This window comes from Lethenteron reissneri, chromosome 3 (assembly GCF_015708825.2).
Source record: "Lethenteron reissneri isolate LAM-NWPU_2019-01 chromosome 3, ASM1570882v1, whole genome shotgun sequence".
NCBI classification, from domain to species: Eukaryota; Metazoa; Chordata; class Hyperoartia; order Petromyzontiformes; family Petromyzontidae; genus Lethenteron; species Lethenteron reissneri.
Window position 1 is genome coordinate 985,588 of NC_083781.1, and position 15,967 is coordinate 1,001,554.

The following is a 15,967-nucleotide window of genomic DNA, read 5'->3' on the forward strand; positions in this document are numbered from 1 at the left end:
AGACAAAGGCAGAGAGACAGAAGGACATAAAGGGTTAAGACAAACGGGGGAGAGATAGGACAGACGGGGACACACACGGACACTGGCAATCGGAGTGACAGATGCATATGTTGGGGGGGAGACACAACGAGAAAGACAGACGCTGAGAGACGGACAGGGCCCATCAGTGGCACGTGAGACACAAGCATATTGACAGGGTGAGAAGGACAGACGGGGGGGGGGGGGTATCGGGGAGAATCGCACAAAGACACAACCCATATCAGGAAGTGATACATGCGGTGGCATTGACAAAGGAACAGAGACACGCAGAGCAGCAGGAAGTGATAGCGAGCGCAAGACACTGGGAGGGAGACAACACCGACGGACACGTAGCAAGAGGGACAGCACGGGGACAGACGAGAGAGGCAGCCAGCGACAAGCAGCAAGCAAGGCGAGAGGGGAACAGGCCGGGGGTAAGCACAAGCCACGAGGAAGAGACACGGGGAGACGTGAAGTTACAGGACAGACGAGTAGAAGGAGAGACAGAGACTCTGGCAGGAGGGCAGCGCCTCTAAACCTCGTGCCACCAGAGCATTGGCGTGGACTGGACCCGAGACCGAACCGCAGGGAGAGAGCGACCGCCCCCATCGCACCTCCTGCTGCTGCTGCTGCTCGCCAGCAGCCAGAGCCCCCGAGGCAGGGTCGGTCTCTCGCAGTCACTCACCACCACTCGCCCTCACCACCACCAGCAGCAGCAGCAGCAGCTTCTTCCTCCGCGTCCATCACCACCACTACTACCACCAACCACCGTAATCATGAGCAACAACTCCACCGCCGCATTAATCATCAACACAACTCCACCACAACTTCACCACGACAAAACACTCCACCACCACCTTAATCATCAGCAACTCCACCACCACAACACCACCTTAATCATCAGCACAACTTTACCAACACGGCCACCACCAGCACTACAACTCGACCACCACCACGTTAATCATCAGCACAACTCCACGATGTTAGTCATCGACACAATTCCCCATTAATCATCACAATTAAACGTTAACCAGAAGCACAACCCCGCCGCCTTCTGTCGCCACTACCCATCCCTTCCCCTCTCACCACCGGCGTTTATTAACTACCACCTCACCTCCACCAGCTCCGTCCTATCACATCATCACCCCGCCATCACAACCTTCACCACCTTCCATCCTGAAACGGTTTCGTCCACCACCACTACCTTCAACAACTCCACCGCCACGATCTGCGCCACCACCATCACCACCACCCACTCAATCGACTCCACCACCATCATCACCATCCCTTCCACCATCTCCACTACTTTCAAGGCTATCGATATTCACATCAGCCACCGTCGCCTTCACCCCCTCCACCACCACCAGCGCCTTCACCCCCTTGGTCACCGCCTCCACCACCACCCCCCCCACATCGCCCCCACCTCCCGACCCCCGCGGTTCGCACGGCGCCCCCTCTCGCTCGCCTTCACGGTGCCCCCCTCCCGCTCCCTCCTCCCGCTCCCTCCTCCCTTCGTCTCCCCCCGTCTCCCCCCTCGTCTCCGCCGCCAGACCGTAAGGAGGAGGAGGAGGGGAGAGGGAGTCGCGCTCCGCGGGAAGACGAAGCAGCAAGAAGCAGCAGCAGCAGCAGCATGGCCCCCAACAAACACGCCAGCGGCAAGGCCGCCTCCTCCTCCTCGGCCACGGCCTCCTCAGCGCTCGCCTCCTGCAACAAGAAGGCCAGCATGGAGCAGATACAGGCGGACCACGACCTCTTCATGCAGGCGTTTGAGAGTGAGATCCGCCGGGCTCGGGAGACGGGTAGAGGGAGGGAGGCAGGGGAGGGAGAGAAGTCGGTCGGCACCCCCCCCCCCCCCCGAGTCCCCCGCGGGCCCACGCGCCGCTTTGCCGGCCGGCGCGGCCAGGCGAGCGCGAGGCTCGGCGGCCGTTGCCGGGCCCCGGTGCCGAGAACTTGAAAAACGCGGGGACGACTCCCGCCTCCTCCTTCTCGTGGCTCTCGCGGCGATCTTCCCACTCTCCCCTTGCTTCCTTCCCTCCGTCTTGGCCCTTCCCCACTCGTCTTCTCTCGTCTCTTTTTCTCCCCTATCGCCTCCCTTCTCTTGTATTTACCGTCGATTTATTTCCCGTAACCTTTCATTTTTCTTGCCTCTCTCGTCGGTCGCCTGGTCTTCTCTCCCCACTCTGCTCGTGACTATTCTCTCTCCCGTTCTCTCTTTGATCGCCTAGAAGCTTAATGATTATCGTGTGCCTGTGTGTGTGTTTTAATTGTACATAAACACGCGCGCATATGTATCACGAAACATACAACAACAACGCGACCCGATTGTGGGAAAAGCTCTAGACTGGCGGGGAGGAGGTCGGGCGGTGTATAAAGAGTGTTATTACATTTAAACCGAGTGAGTTTGTGATTGATGATGGGGGTGAATGTTGTTAAAGACTGGTGGTGGTGATGATGATGATGGTGGTTGCGCGGTTGAGAGTTGAGACACTGCGGGGCTGTGTTCGTCTCACCACGGCATGGCCCCGTTCTTTTGTCTATCGCTTGTGTGTTTGCGATGGTGATGATGGCATCGTGATGATGATGGTGATGGTGGGCGAGGGTGTTGGAAGGCTTTGCTGCGATGGTAGGTAGTGGTTAAAGTGAGTGGTCGAGTATCGACTCCGTACGTCTCACCCCGCCACCCACCCTCGTTCTTTTGTCTATCACTTGTGTGCTTGGGATGATTATGATGGTGGCATGAGGATGATGATGTTGAGTGTTGTTAAAGACTGATGGTGATGGTGGTGGAGTGGCTCTGCTGTTGCTATTCGCGCCTCGCCACGAATCGTCGCCGGTGTGGTTCTTTGTCTTGCACTTTGTGTTGTAGCCGTGGCGAGACGCCGCGTCCCGGCTGCCTCTCGCCATTTATTATTTCATTCCACATCCCTCCGTGCTAAAACATTCCGTGCCTTGAGGTTACGATGTCGATGTGGTGGTGGTTGTTGTTGTGGGGGTTGGGTGGGCTTGGGATTTTTTTGTTTTTGCTCGACACGAGGGCCGTAGAGAAATTGTGGTGCCAGACATGGCTCCGCGTTTTGTTTGTGTAACGTATACACGTTCACACGTGTACACACACGTACGTACACACAGACGCGTGCACACGTACGTTCACACACGTCTGCACGCGTCAACACGTGCATTCACGTGCGCGCGCACGTGAATGCACGTGCACACGCGTGCGTACACGTTCATACACAAGTTCTCACACGTCTGCACACATGTCTACACGTGCACACACGAAAACATGCGGACATGAATGAACACGTTTACACACATGTATACGCGTGTACGTACGTACGTACACACATGCATACATACATTCATAAACACATGAATGCACAGAATGTATATACATGCGTACACATGAATCCACATACGCGGTTTCACGCGCACACACATCAATGCACACAATGATGCACAACTCATGGGTACACGATGCACACAATTTGCATTTGCACCGGTACATTCATTAATGCACACACAACACATGAACGTACACGTTAATACACACCGATGCGCACGTACACACGTGTACGCATTCATACAGTATGCATAATGTATGTACATAGACATTCATTCACACACTCGTCGACACGTACGCACGTATTTCACATTACCCAAGCCATGCACGTTATAACATCATATACACATTGGCATGATAATACTTTAAATATCCATTTACATGTTTATTTACATTGTTCTTGCAATACACCCGCATTGTGTACACACAGAGTATACACTCAAAGCGTAACTTGCACGTACACAGTGTGACATGTTCACGGCTATATGTCCATGCAAAAGACGATCAGTAGTCTTCACATATCTCGTGGTTGTTTGTGACACCGACATTATAGGGTACACGAAGCGCGTACACGTGCATTGGTACAGGCCACGCAGTGCGCAATGTGTAGGCAGTGTATGCAGGACGTACACATGCGTGTACTACACACACGTGTGTATTCTAAACAAACAACGTGCACACCCAAAACAACTTAAATACTGTACTGTACATACCATGCACCAGTAAGATCCGCTGCGTATTCGCGTGTACCCATGTGAATCCGCTGCGTTTGCACGCCAACACAATGTTAATGCACAAACACATTACACATGCAATGGGTTGACATTAGTGGAAACACATTGTACACAAACACATAGATATATCCAAAAATCACAGGAAACATTTTCTTAAATATTTGCAGAATGTTTACACGTACCATGCACACATGCATTGTAAAACGTATGCATATATACTATAAGTAGCAGACAAAATAGACATTGTATTGTCCAAAACGTTGCAAATTATAGCGTAAGGTATTTATATTTCCCCAAACCTACACAATCTTCACACGCAAACAAGGGTTTCGTTTGGTATACACCTGTACAGGTGTGTACCAAACGGTTTAATATTGACACATCTACCCAGACGTGTGTAAAGAGTTGATATATATGCAGCCTCCATGGATATATCGTTCAATTCATATATGTGACATGTACATGTAGCCATACACGCCATGTAATTTTACGTGTATACACACGTGCATATATGCACAGCAAGTAAATCTAGTTTACAGACATGTAAACACATGAATGAGTGGACATGTCCACACACGTGCTCACACACAGGTGCAGAGATTGCCAGAGTACAAACAAAACGTTGACCTCGCCACTTAACGAAATAATGTACTCCGTTTGCAAATAAACTTGGCCCTATCAGCCACAAACATATTTCAGTGTACAGACCTAAACCTGCATAGTGCCATTTCAAATAACCCGTTACAAATACAAGGGTACATGTTTGTGTATTTATATACACATACATATATATGCGAGTGTATATACGTGCATACACACATACAATGTAAAAACGAACATGTAATTTTCCTGATACATAGCAAGAAAAAAACCTGAGTAGACGTTTCAGGCCACTGCCCTTACTCAGGAGCCAGCAGCAATTACGCTGCTCCCACATACACACGTTCACATAAACATCCACACGCCGCCACCATCACCACATGTTCTCTTTGGCAGTTAGCTCGCCCATTTTGTCATCACCGTGCATCGTCATGAAATGCAGTCGCCTGTTTGTGAACTTGCGAGAGAGGCATTGCGTGTGCAGTATTTGATGCAGTCTAGGTGCGTTATGCAGCACTGTTTATAGATGCAGCCTGGCTACTAGCTAGCTAGAAGCTAGCCCCAAAGCAAACACCTCGCGAGGAAAGTGAACGGGGGTGTAGGCTTGCGCCAGGTTAACTGCTGATCGCAGCACGAGCGGGATAGGCAGCGTCATTGGTGGTGGTGGGGCTGTATCCACCCTATCTGGCGACACTTGTTCTCGGAATTGGTGGTCTAAGAAATTTGATGAATTCTCCAACAAGCGTAGCACGCCAAGCTCGTAAAGTCATACTTTTGTGTGAGCATCTGTAGTTTTTTTGCTGCGCATACAACACATCTTGTGTGCTTTACACCCGAGTACAGGTGGACACTGCGAGGTGTGTGCACCCCTGTTATAAACAGGTCCTTTAAAAAGGTGACGGCAGACTTAAGTCATACGTCTATTTTACACGCAACGTATGAGCGCAGTTTAAAGCATGCAAGTCCACTGAGATGACAATGTCTCTGAAGGATGACCTTATAATTTTTATTTAAAGTAAAAACAAATCTCAGTGCATGGGAGGAGGATATTAAATGTAATTGTAAACCGTATTATCAAACAATTGCAAAACAAATGGCTTAATACCAACGAGTACATTGCCCTAGAGAATTTAACATTGTACACAATTGCATGGTGTGTGTGTGTTTTAAGCTGTTGCATTTCATGTTTTCCCGTGAACATGTCGATGTTTTCTAAATAAATACCCGTGTACCTCTGCTTGTTCGTACGTGGACTTGGTAATTGACATCAGAGCAAGTCTCACTGAAAGGGAACGTATGACAGAGAAGCTGCTTTTACTTGAAGGCAGCAGGTACCACGACGTTATAGCTTCTCATCGTGGCCTCCTGTCCATGTTGGCCACTAGATCCAAATGCATGAATTGTAAGGTCAAATATTTCACTTCACACAACGTGCTGTCGCGCTATTGGTTGCTCACACACCGTGTAGGTACACGATCTTTGTGTGTTCTGTTGTGTACACACACAACCATAGAGTGTGTACATGCACACGCACCAAGAATGTTTATGCATGCGTAATTGTACAATAATGTCTTATCTTTTGGCATGATTGCTTTTTTGCAGAGCCAACTCAAATTTACCGCTTTCTCCGGACAAGAAACCTAATAGCGGTGAGTGCACTCAGACGCACATTCACCTGGCGACATAACCCCAATAATTATGTATGTTTGTTTGTAACGCAGACTGGTTTTTCTGCCGATGATCCATTGCCAAGAGTGAAACGTGCAATTGAAACGCGTGGTGTATTTTTAGGAGAGGTATCATTGGTTTGTCATGCTGTGAGCACTAGACCGAATCGTGCGGCACAATCCTGGAAAAACTCAAGACAATCCTTGGCAACTTCTCAATGTTTAATTACCGTGTCCCAGAGTTTTGCCCACTGCTTGTGAAGCGTACCTTTATATTGTTAATTGTTTCGTTATGTTGTGGCATTGAGGCTGAATGCTCTTTGCGCCCTATCCGTTATGAAATGTTTCTGGACATTTGCTCGCAGACCGTGCCTTCACGGGGGATGTTGTTGTCTGGAAGAGCGCACGTATATTTTTTCCTGCCCACCAGCCTCGGATGAAGTGCTCTGGTTATGTTGACGATTCCCTATCCGTGTTTCCGAATAAGGCAGAAAGCATTTCCCAGTTTTCTCCCACACTCAGGCGTGGGCCAACCTGCTAATGCCACCACCTCCCTTTTGGTAAACTTTGGCTATTCCTGGTCTATCCAAGGTCTAAACGTGACGTTGGCTCACTTAGTTTGCTCAAGAAGATGTGTCCCGTGTGGAGGCATGCACTGTCACCATTCTAATAGGAACATCTCTGCGTGTCTCTTTTTGTTTCCAGCCGATTTTTTTACACAGAACTCTGACCTACATGCCTCATAAAAACTCCAAGTCAACCAGCGAAAAAAGGTACATCACATCAAATGACTGTTATTTTGCGTTTGTTTTGTTTGCTCGGAGTAGCCGGCTGGCCGCAGCTGCCGGAGTGGATGCGGTGCTTCGTTTACATTTTGTGTAGGTGGCCGTGCGCTCATGCACGTTACATGGCAGATGGTGATAAATATTCAAAATACATTATCCAAAAAAAGGTTACGTGTGCCCTGATAAAAGAATGTACGCGAGTAATATTATATCGCAGTAAAGAATGCTTGTTTGCTGTTGTTGTGACAATTCAGATGGCAAACAAGTTGTCTTGTGTCCTTGGTGCCACAAACACATTGTAGTACAAGATAAAAAAGAAAGTGCGTAAAAATTCTGGTCACGTATTATTATTGGGCTAAGAACGGAGAGACAAGTAGGATATTTGACAAAAGATGACACGTGCAGATGTTGTTTTGTGGTTGAGAGTGTCACCGATGTTCAGGCGGTGAAGGGCTGTTTTGTTTATGCCTAAATTCTACAATGCCAGTGCTGCTGTTAAGCTCGGCCTTAATAATACATGGATTTACATGCACATGTAAGAATCGCTAATGTTCTATTTGTATATGTTGCATGTAATGCGGTTTACATGACCCTTGCTGCGGCCGCTAGATTCGCCACGTTTACTCTCGAATCCAATCGCGAGCCAGAATCGTGACGATTGATCCAATCTCCAGGGGGGTGAATGCATCCGGGCTTTAGTGTTGCTGCACTAAATATATGTGCATTTAAAATCTTAATTTGCATACACACCGCTGCATGCTGCTCTCTTTGTAAACAAAGTGCTTAAAATACGTGTGTATTATAACCGCGAACAAGCACGGATATGATGCGAAATGGCAAACAAATTTGAGTGGAGTGAAGTTATCAATTGGTGTAACTGCTGGGGTTAGTTAAAAATAGAATTTTCATGATGTTAAACAGTTCTGCTGACTGAATTCCCCCCATCAAAGAATATCTTCGTAGCCTCCTGTGTTCTTTGGCGAGCAGCGAGGTAAACATGCACATAGTTTGGTTTCGCGGATAGAGCCGCGGAAAGCCTCTCGTTTTATTGAATGCATTTTTGATAATAATTTCTAACAACGAAGTCCGTTTTCCCACCTGCAAAACTGCATGTATTTTCATCTGTGCCCTTGAGATGGGATACGTGTCTTGGCTTTCGTGGACTCGAGTCATTCTCCACAGAGCTGTCGGAACCTAACGGGACCTTGGAAGGCGAACCTTTGGTCCGACCAAAAGGTTTGCCAGGGTCACATAGCAGACCTGACCTCTGCTGTTAAACATTTGAAAACAGTCATTTATCTTCCTTTTCTTTCTCAAGTTTTTTTTTATTGCGCTAGTGTTTAGAACACTTTGCTTTAATGGGTGGCAGTTGTTCCCAGTAAGAGACAGTTGGGTGAGTGTTAGGTTCCTGTTAAAGTTGCCCTTGTATACGATGGCTGTTGACACTCGAAGACGTTTCTTAGTGCTCAAAACCTACAGCTGGCTGCCTCCAACACGTTCGGGTAACGTCACTGTCTGCGATGGTCACTCACCTCTGGCTGTTATTATCATTATTTTCTGAAACTTGCTGCAGTGACGACCTGCATTAACACAGCCATGTCAGTAATGGGGGGGGGGAGGGGTGGCTGTTACACGTTGCCAAGATGTTAACTACCTAACTTGCTATGAAGGAGTTCGTGGGTTCGATCCCGACCCTGGCACTTGTATATTTGGAGTTTGCATGTCTCTCCACGTGGTCGTGTGGAGTTTTTTCCGGGTCCGCCAGTTTTTCCATCCACATTTAAAATCCACATGTGTTTGGAGTATTTGGCTGCTATATATTTCCACATGATAAGGCCACTTCGTGGGCTATCAATTAATTGTGGCTAGGTCGCTTCTGAAAAAGAGCGATATAGCTTAGTGGGCCTTACCTGGAAAAATAAAAACCGGCAGTAATAGTCCACGATGGTCACTCACCTCTGGATGTTTCTTATCGTTATTTGCTGAAACTTGCTGTGTTGATGACCTACATTAAAACAGACAAGTAGGTAATGGGGGGGGGGGGGGGGGGGAAGGGGTGGTTGTTCAATCAGTGTAAGGAAATAACATTTAATTCACCAGCATATTGGGCTTTTCCAGATTGTGTCCCCAGCAGCATTTCTTAAAAAAAAAATGTAACCTTGGGCTGGTTTCAACCACACTCACTGCAGCCGGACCATCAAAGGCGTGGCGTGTCCTCATAACGCGGTGCCTTGTACATTTTTGTATACATTGTGTATGACTTATTGAGGATGAGTCATAGTTATAGGATTTGTAACTGACTTTTGTTGGCCTTTGTACATGTGGACACATTTTTCGACAACTTAGCGGAAATTTCCACGTTGCTTTTCGGCCTTGTGGGTGAGCAGTAAAATGATCCAGTTAAGGTTTTCTCCCAACTGACCTCTCGGTCATCGCCGAGGCTATTGTTCCGTTCAAACTGTGCCGAACGTCGCCAACTTTGGGAAATCCCCGAGTGTGGGCAGCGAAACTTGGTGCGTAGTTTATTGGGGGAAAAGAAAAAGGTTTTCATATCAATCTGAGAATTTTTTTTTTGAAACCGCGGGACCATTACGTAATGCCAGTTGGGTTCGCGCGCTATCCTGTGAATACAGTGTGGGGTGGGTGGAGTGTGTACTGCTACTTCTTTCATATGGCTGCTGATGTATATGCAGAGTAACAACTACAATTTCACATTCAGGTGGTGAAGGCAAACAACTGTGTCGGGAGCAGCGAAGTGTACCGCCGCGATATCTCCTGCGTATTTGTGGATCGGGCGTTGCGTCGTTACATTGCTGTATGGTCTGTTCTGGATGCCCACAGTCGCACACTGGAATGAGTTTTTATTTTTCCTGTGCATCAGGTGTCCGCATCTGCCATGGTTTGTGTGTGTACTACTGACCCACAGAGCACGTGTGCCATTTCCTTTAGGGTAGCCAGTTTTGTACGCTCTTGAAAAAAAAAACATTTTAAATAATCTGTGTCGGTAGGATTCCTTCTGTCAGCATTGTGGAAAAAAAACAACAACTGCAGGGGAGCCCTGTGGTTACGGGAGGAGGATAAATAATGATAGTGTGTAGTGTTTAGTTTCGCAGTGTTTACGCGCTTAAGACATTATTCAAGCAGTATAGTTCACACGTATTTGTGGTTGTACAGTTTGTGTGTGTGAGATTCTGTGTACCAATTTTTAATAAAATACAATTTAGATATTCTAAAGCATCGAAATGCTATTACAGTATATCTCAAGATCCTTTACAAATAACGCGGTGTACCTGTGTGGAGAAGACTGTCATTTAATTCTGTGCGGTTATTGTAGAGGGGAGGGATTGAGGTGTTCTAAGCCTAGGGGGTTGAAAGGGAAGGAATATTGGGAAAGCAGTATTGTGATGTCCTCCGCTACCGTCTTGCCAACCAGGGATAGATTACCAGCTTTGATGCACATCGGTGGCAAGTAGGTTCTGAACCTGTCCAGGGCCTTCCCCAAGGTTGACTGTGCCACATTTGAGTAGCTTGTGTGGCATGCCAGCAAAAGCACAGGGGAAACAAGTGTGTCAGCAATGGTTCCGGCCGCACCACCCCGACTTGGCCCGTTACGGTCTTAACAGGTGGTTCCCAACAGCACTCGCCTCCACGTTCTCTTCGGGGAAGCAGGGCTACCCGAGTGTCTTTGACGGGCATACATAATGCAGCGGCCCGGGGTCCCGCCGATGGTGATGGCCTCGCGACCCGGCGATGCGGAGTAGTCCAGCTGTGCGTGCGTTACCAAGGGGCTATTTTCTCCCGAGTCCACGCCTGAGTTCTGAGCAGCGCTTTTACAGCACAACCTGGCGCAGTCGCCCCTCAAAGCCGGCGCGGCGTTTTGTGCCGGCCGTGCGGGGTCTCGCTTGCGCGCAAGGCTACATACAGTACTGTAGCTTGCACCCACCGGCATGTACACAGCTGCCTCGTGGTGCATAATGCACACAGCTACCCGTAGCAGCGACTTTCGTGTCTGATGAAGAGTGTGTGTCTATACATGTGTCCGTGTGTGTGTGTGCGGTCGGCAAGTGTGGGGAAATCCACCAGTTTGTCCATCTGTGTGTGTGTGAAATGGGTTATAAATACAGTGCTGTTTGATGGAGAAATGGCTTCAAAATTGACCCCTTCCTTTGACCGCTTGCTTCAAATGAATTGCGCTTTGAGCGTCACCACTTTACAGACACCTTTAGACACAAACGGCCTCCCTCTCCTCACTGTATTTGGCCTCCTCGTTGCCGCTCCGCGTCTTGAGAAGGAGAGGTCTCTCGGTTCTGGGTAGAGGGCCCTGTGCCTGTTGCTGCTGCTGCCTGTCGAGAGGAAGGAAGCTTAATCGGCGTGTTCAGACGCGTCCTATTTTCTTTACGTAATTGAATGTGGCTCACGGCTGAGGTTATGCAGACACCCAGGCAATTGAGAAGTGGGGGCCACTTACGTCCACATTGCCACGGCGTATCCATAAGGCATTGTACAATTCACTCCGCCAGCGGTTCGATTACTTTTCACGACTCGGGGTTGCGATTGGATTCGATTTTTCTTGTCATGTTTTTTTCTCTCCCGAATTGTATTCTTGGTTTTACAGTTTTGTTCTCTCGTGCGCATGTAAGAGCACGTCGTTTGCATGTGATTACCGTCGCGTAAATCACCAGCAATCAATTCTCGCGTACGGCTGGATGTATTATGCATCGTGAGCATAACGTAATGCTCAACGTTCGTGCCAGTTAAGTGCACGGCGCTCTCAGTTGCTGCACGCCACAAGCGCCCTTTCTGACGTTCGGCTTATGGGCACCGCGGACAGGAGGTATCGTTCTACCGATCATCCTGAACACACGCAACAAGCCCCCCTTTCCGCCGTCGCCACCAAACCTGTTCTCAAGTCCCGACTGCCAACGGTGCTGGTTTCAGCTGTCACTAAGCAGCCGAAAAGCCTCTCCGCAGCTCGTTAAGGCGCACACCTGCCCCACCCTCAAAAGACAATACGACGCAGTAAACATGATGAGCTGCGCAAGTATTATTACAATGTGGAAAAATGTGTTTGCTGTAATCATCGTTGTCGTCACGCGTGCGTGCGATGGCCACGCGAGGGGTTTGCTTTGAATAATATCAGCTCCACGTAAAAGCCTCGCTGTCGTTTTACACAGCATATTATAATCGAGGGCTTTTAATTAAAATTGAGGTTATGACCAATTAGCCCCTCTGGTATCTGTTGCTCGCATGCTGCACTTTGTAAAGTAGTAAACCCTCGTGATTAGGCTGTAAATGGTTATGGCGTTGCAATATTGTGCCTTTCAATGGGCGCTTTTGTCATTGCTTCAGGTTTCTTGAATTGTTCACCTTTCCCGCTTGCCTCCTGTATTTGTGCTGGAGAAGAAATGCAGTTTAACACATAGTAAGCTTTTGCGACCAATATCCATAGTAGTTTTTTTGTTAGGTCACGTAAATATAAATGTGTTCAACCCACCACCACCCGACACAGAAGCAATACATTCACTATGCACCTGTTATTGAGTATTCTCAGAGTTATATTAATAGTATTTGGCTTGGACAGGCAAATGTACGCTGTGGTTAAGAGTCATCTTAATGTTATAACGCCTCGAATTACCAAATAAGAGCTACAAAAATGTAATGCTCACGTGGCTAAAAATGAATTGTGCTGAACTAAGATGGCTTCCCGTTACCAAAACCACTGCTCGGCAATAAGTGGCACATAAATGATTAAATCACCTTGAGCACAGGCGGTCTCGTCAATACCAGGTACCTGAAGGGTTAATTAGGATTAATCTGCCCCGGATTGACCACGTGTCTGGATGTGCCCCCGCCCCCCCACTGGCTGCGAGCGCCGCTGTCGGTGAACTCCCAAACCCACCGGTGGCAGAGCTCTTCCACCGTGAGCTTGGAGCTTGTGCACGTGGCTTGCACATTCGACTCTCTCGCTTAATCCTCGCCCCCGTTTAGCAAAGCGGCGTGTGCAGTGTTTGGCTCTGCTTTGTGGGGGGTGCGCGTTCGTTCAGCAGAAATGCTCGGAGCAGGTCGGCACCCAAAATTTGTTTGGTCCAAATCCAAAGCGCTCGTTTATTTGTTCAAAGGTGGTGCACTGTTGTGTGTTACTTGTGAATGAGATAAATGCGATGGTGACCGTTGTGGTTTATGGCGGGCTCCGGTGGCAATTAGACGCAATGCGTAGCATCCTTCACTCTCAACCGCACAGGTCGGTTTCGGCAAAATGTTGGCAGACATGCTTGGACTCACATTGCATAGATTACGCTTATTCGTGGCGTAAAAACTACAGGCTCATGTTTGCTTGACAGTTAACGGTGTATATAGGCAGTGCTGAAAGTTAGGTGCAGTAAAATAAAACATCCCATTGTCAAAATGTCTGAAAATGGCCTTTCCGTCATGGCCGATTGAGTCACACGTAGGCGGTTTCAGGTATGACAGCAGTGGCTTAGCCGAAAATATTTTGAAAACCTGACTGGGTGAGAACTGCAAATGCTTCCGGATATGATGTGGGAGTCGGCCGCTTATTTTGAGTTTACCCACTGGGGAATATTGCCTTTCCATTGTTTGGCTCCGTTAAAAATGACATCGGGTATCGCCACTTGCCTGGGGGGTAGGACAGCCCATTGCGGAGAGCTACTTGTTATCACTTGGGATATACAAACAACTGGAAGTGACAACAATAGTATTTTTTGTGTGTGTTTTTAAAAATATAGGCACTTAAAACAAATGTTTTTATCCCCAAAGAGCATTTAACAAACATCATAAAGTGCTCTCAACAATTGCAAGGCGTGCACATCAAACATGACATCGGCTGGCTGGATAACAACTTTTATTCTTCGCAGTAAACCGGTCCCTTCTGGCCCAAATCTTCTGATATTGACCCAACGCACCAGACAATGTCAGGCTGCATTGCTTCATTTGCCTTTTTCTCCGTTCGAGAAAGTACGGAGGTGGAGAGATGTTAACTACCTCACCTGGTATGCAGGAGCGCATGGGTTCGATCCCAACCCCCGATGTCTGCTGTATATTTGGATTTTGCGTTTTTCCCTCCGGGCGCGTGGATTTTTCTCCGTTCTCTGGTTTTTAACTCCACATTTAGAATCATGCAGTTATGGTATTTGGCTGCTATAAATTTCCACACGATAAGCCACTTCGTTGAGCTCTCGTTTTGTGGCCAGGTCCTTTCTGAAAAAGAGCTACATAGCTCAGTGGGCCTTACCTGGAATAATAGTTTTCTTTTGTCTCGTTTAGTTGTGTACGGCGTGGGGCTCTTGTTTGGTGACGGATGGAGGCCCCTGTTTTGTGTGGCAGGGCCCCCCCCCCCATTGCCTGTCCGGCACGATTCCAGGCTTTGACATTCACAAGTAATGGGAGGCGGCTTGAACGCGGCTTACGGTGGAGGCAGCGGAGGCGGCGTACCCACCTGAGTGCTGGGTTACTCCGCGCTGGCCCGATAGCAACTGCTGCTTAATTCCTTCTCCAGCGGCAGCGGGAGGGTGATGTTGGGAGACGAGGGGCTGGCGCGTGCGCCCCTGCCACCGCAGACGCGCGTGCCTGATACGTGCTGCTTAATCAGTGGCCGTGGAATAAAGTCGATCTTTCGTTACTAATTAGCGTTCTTAGGTAAAGGCCGCTTGCGTGCAGAGTGCCGCCAGGGTGTCGGGTGTAGTTGGCCCTTGAAGCTGGGATGAAGTGGGATTTTTATTCTTTGCAAGACTATCTTAAAGAGGCGTGTGAAACTATTCTGTACATTACACATACTAATGTGATCATAATAATGTGCATTTCTATTGGATCAGCACTAAAATGACATGCGCTATTCTACTGATAATTTTATCAATCCGAATGTTGTGTCGTAAGTGGTGGCGGCTGCAGTGGACGTAGGACACGGTGCAGTCGCCTGCACACGGCCATTCCCAAAGACCTGCATTGAATTTCTGACAACGTAACATTCGCAGCGTTTGGTATCCGAACCTCGCCTGGGTATTCCTCCGCGGTGACTCGGCCTGAGATGAGTTTCCGATAAACACTTTTGTCAGCAGCACTACTGGGCAAATGGAAGGTGGCCAGCCACGTGCTGTTTTGTCCCCACCGTTACCCTGTCCCGTGCTGCTGTAGTGCTGCGGTGGCCCTAATAGACGCTCGCTCACAACACTTTGCTCCAGCGGTCAGTGTGGCTGCACGGGAGATATTAGTGTATGTGTGTGTAATCTACAAACACGCCGTTTTGAGCACCATTTGTTTTGACTGTAATGAATATGCGTCGCGGTTGCCCGGCACTCGGGTTTGCGCTTGTTTGCACATCAAAGCCTCGCCTTTTAGCGTGCTCTTGCTAATGCTACGGTGCGGCTAACGACGCCTGGCGCTTCATAACCGCCGTTCGAGGATCGACCCCGCGCGCACGTGCCGGCCACGGCCCTCGGAGCCGTGCTCATGCTTGCATCCACCGTGCTTGGAGTGCAAAAAAACTGACTCGCGGTGGAATTCCCTTCTCCCCAAAGCCGCCGAGTTTCCGCTGGGAAGCCGGTAATGGCCGACGCCACAAAAATGCGCGTGCGAGGCTGCGAGCCTGCAGGGACGGGGCGCCACTCGGCCCCTGCAGACGCAAGGCGCCATCACGCAAACACAGCCCCTTCTCATCGGTGAAGTGACGAAGGGGGTACCTCTCTTGAGACCCGGTGTGCAGCAGCAGTAGTCGTAGTAGAGATGCTCAACGTGTTTACATGCATACAGTACGTCCAGAGTGTGTGTGTGTGCACGTGTTTATGTGGGGAGTGGAAGGGCAGCGGT

At 48.8% G+C, this 15,967-nt stretch overlaps 1 protein-coding gene across 4 annotated transcripts in view; it reads left to right on the forward strand.

Moving 5' to 3' along the window:
- Positions 1-219: 219 nt before the first annotated feature.
- SUZ12 (SUZ12 polycomb repressive complex 2 subunit) overlaps positions 220-15,967 on the forward strand; it is a 52,133-nt gene continuing 36,385 nt past the window's right edge. Inside the window, exons 1-4 of one of the 4 annotated variants that reach the window (XM_061555157.1) lie at positions 220-680; positions 1,569-1,790; positions 6,295-6,341; positions 7,065-7,132. In XM_061555157.1, the coding sequence (XP_061411141.1) occupies positions 1,649-1,790; positions 6,295-6,341; positions 7,065-7,132 (257 nt within the window). In that variant the 5' untranslated portion in view covers positions 220-680; positions 1,569-1,648. The remainder of the gene's footprint in view (positions 681-1,568; positions 1,791-6,294; positions 6,342-7,064; positions 7,133-15,967) is intronic. The other 3 variants (XM_061555177.1, XM_061555166.1, XM_061555185.1) reach the window with 3 other exon arrangements.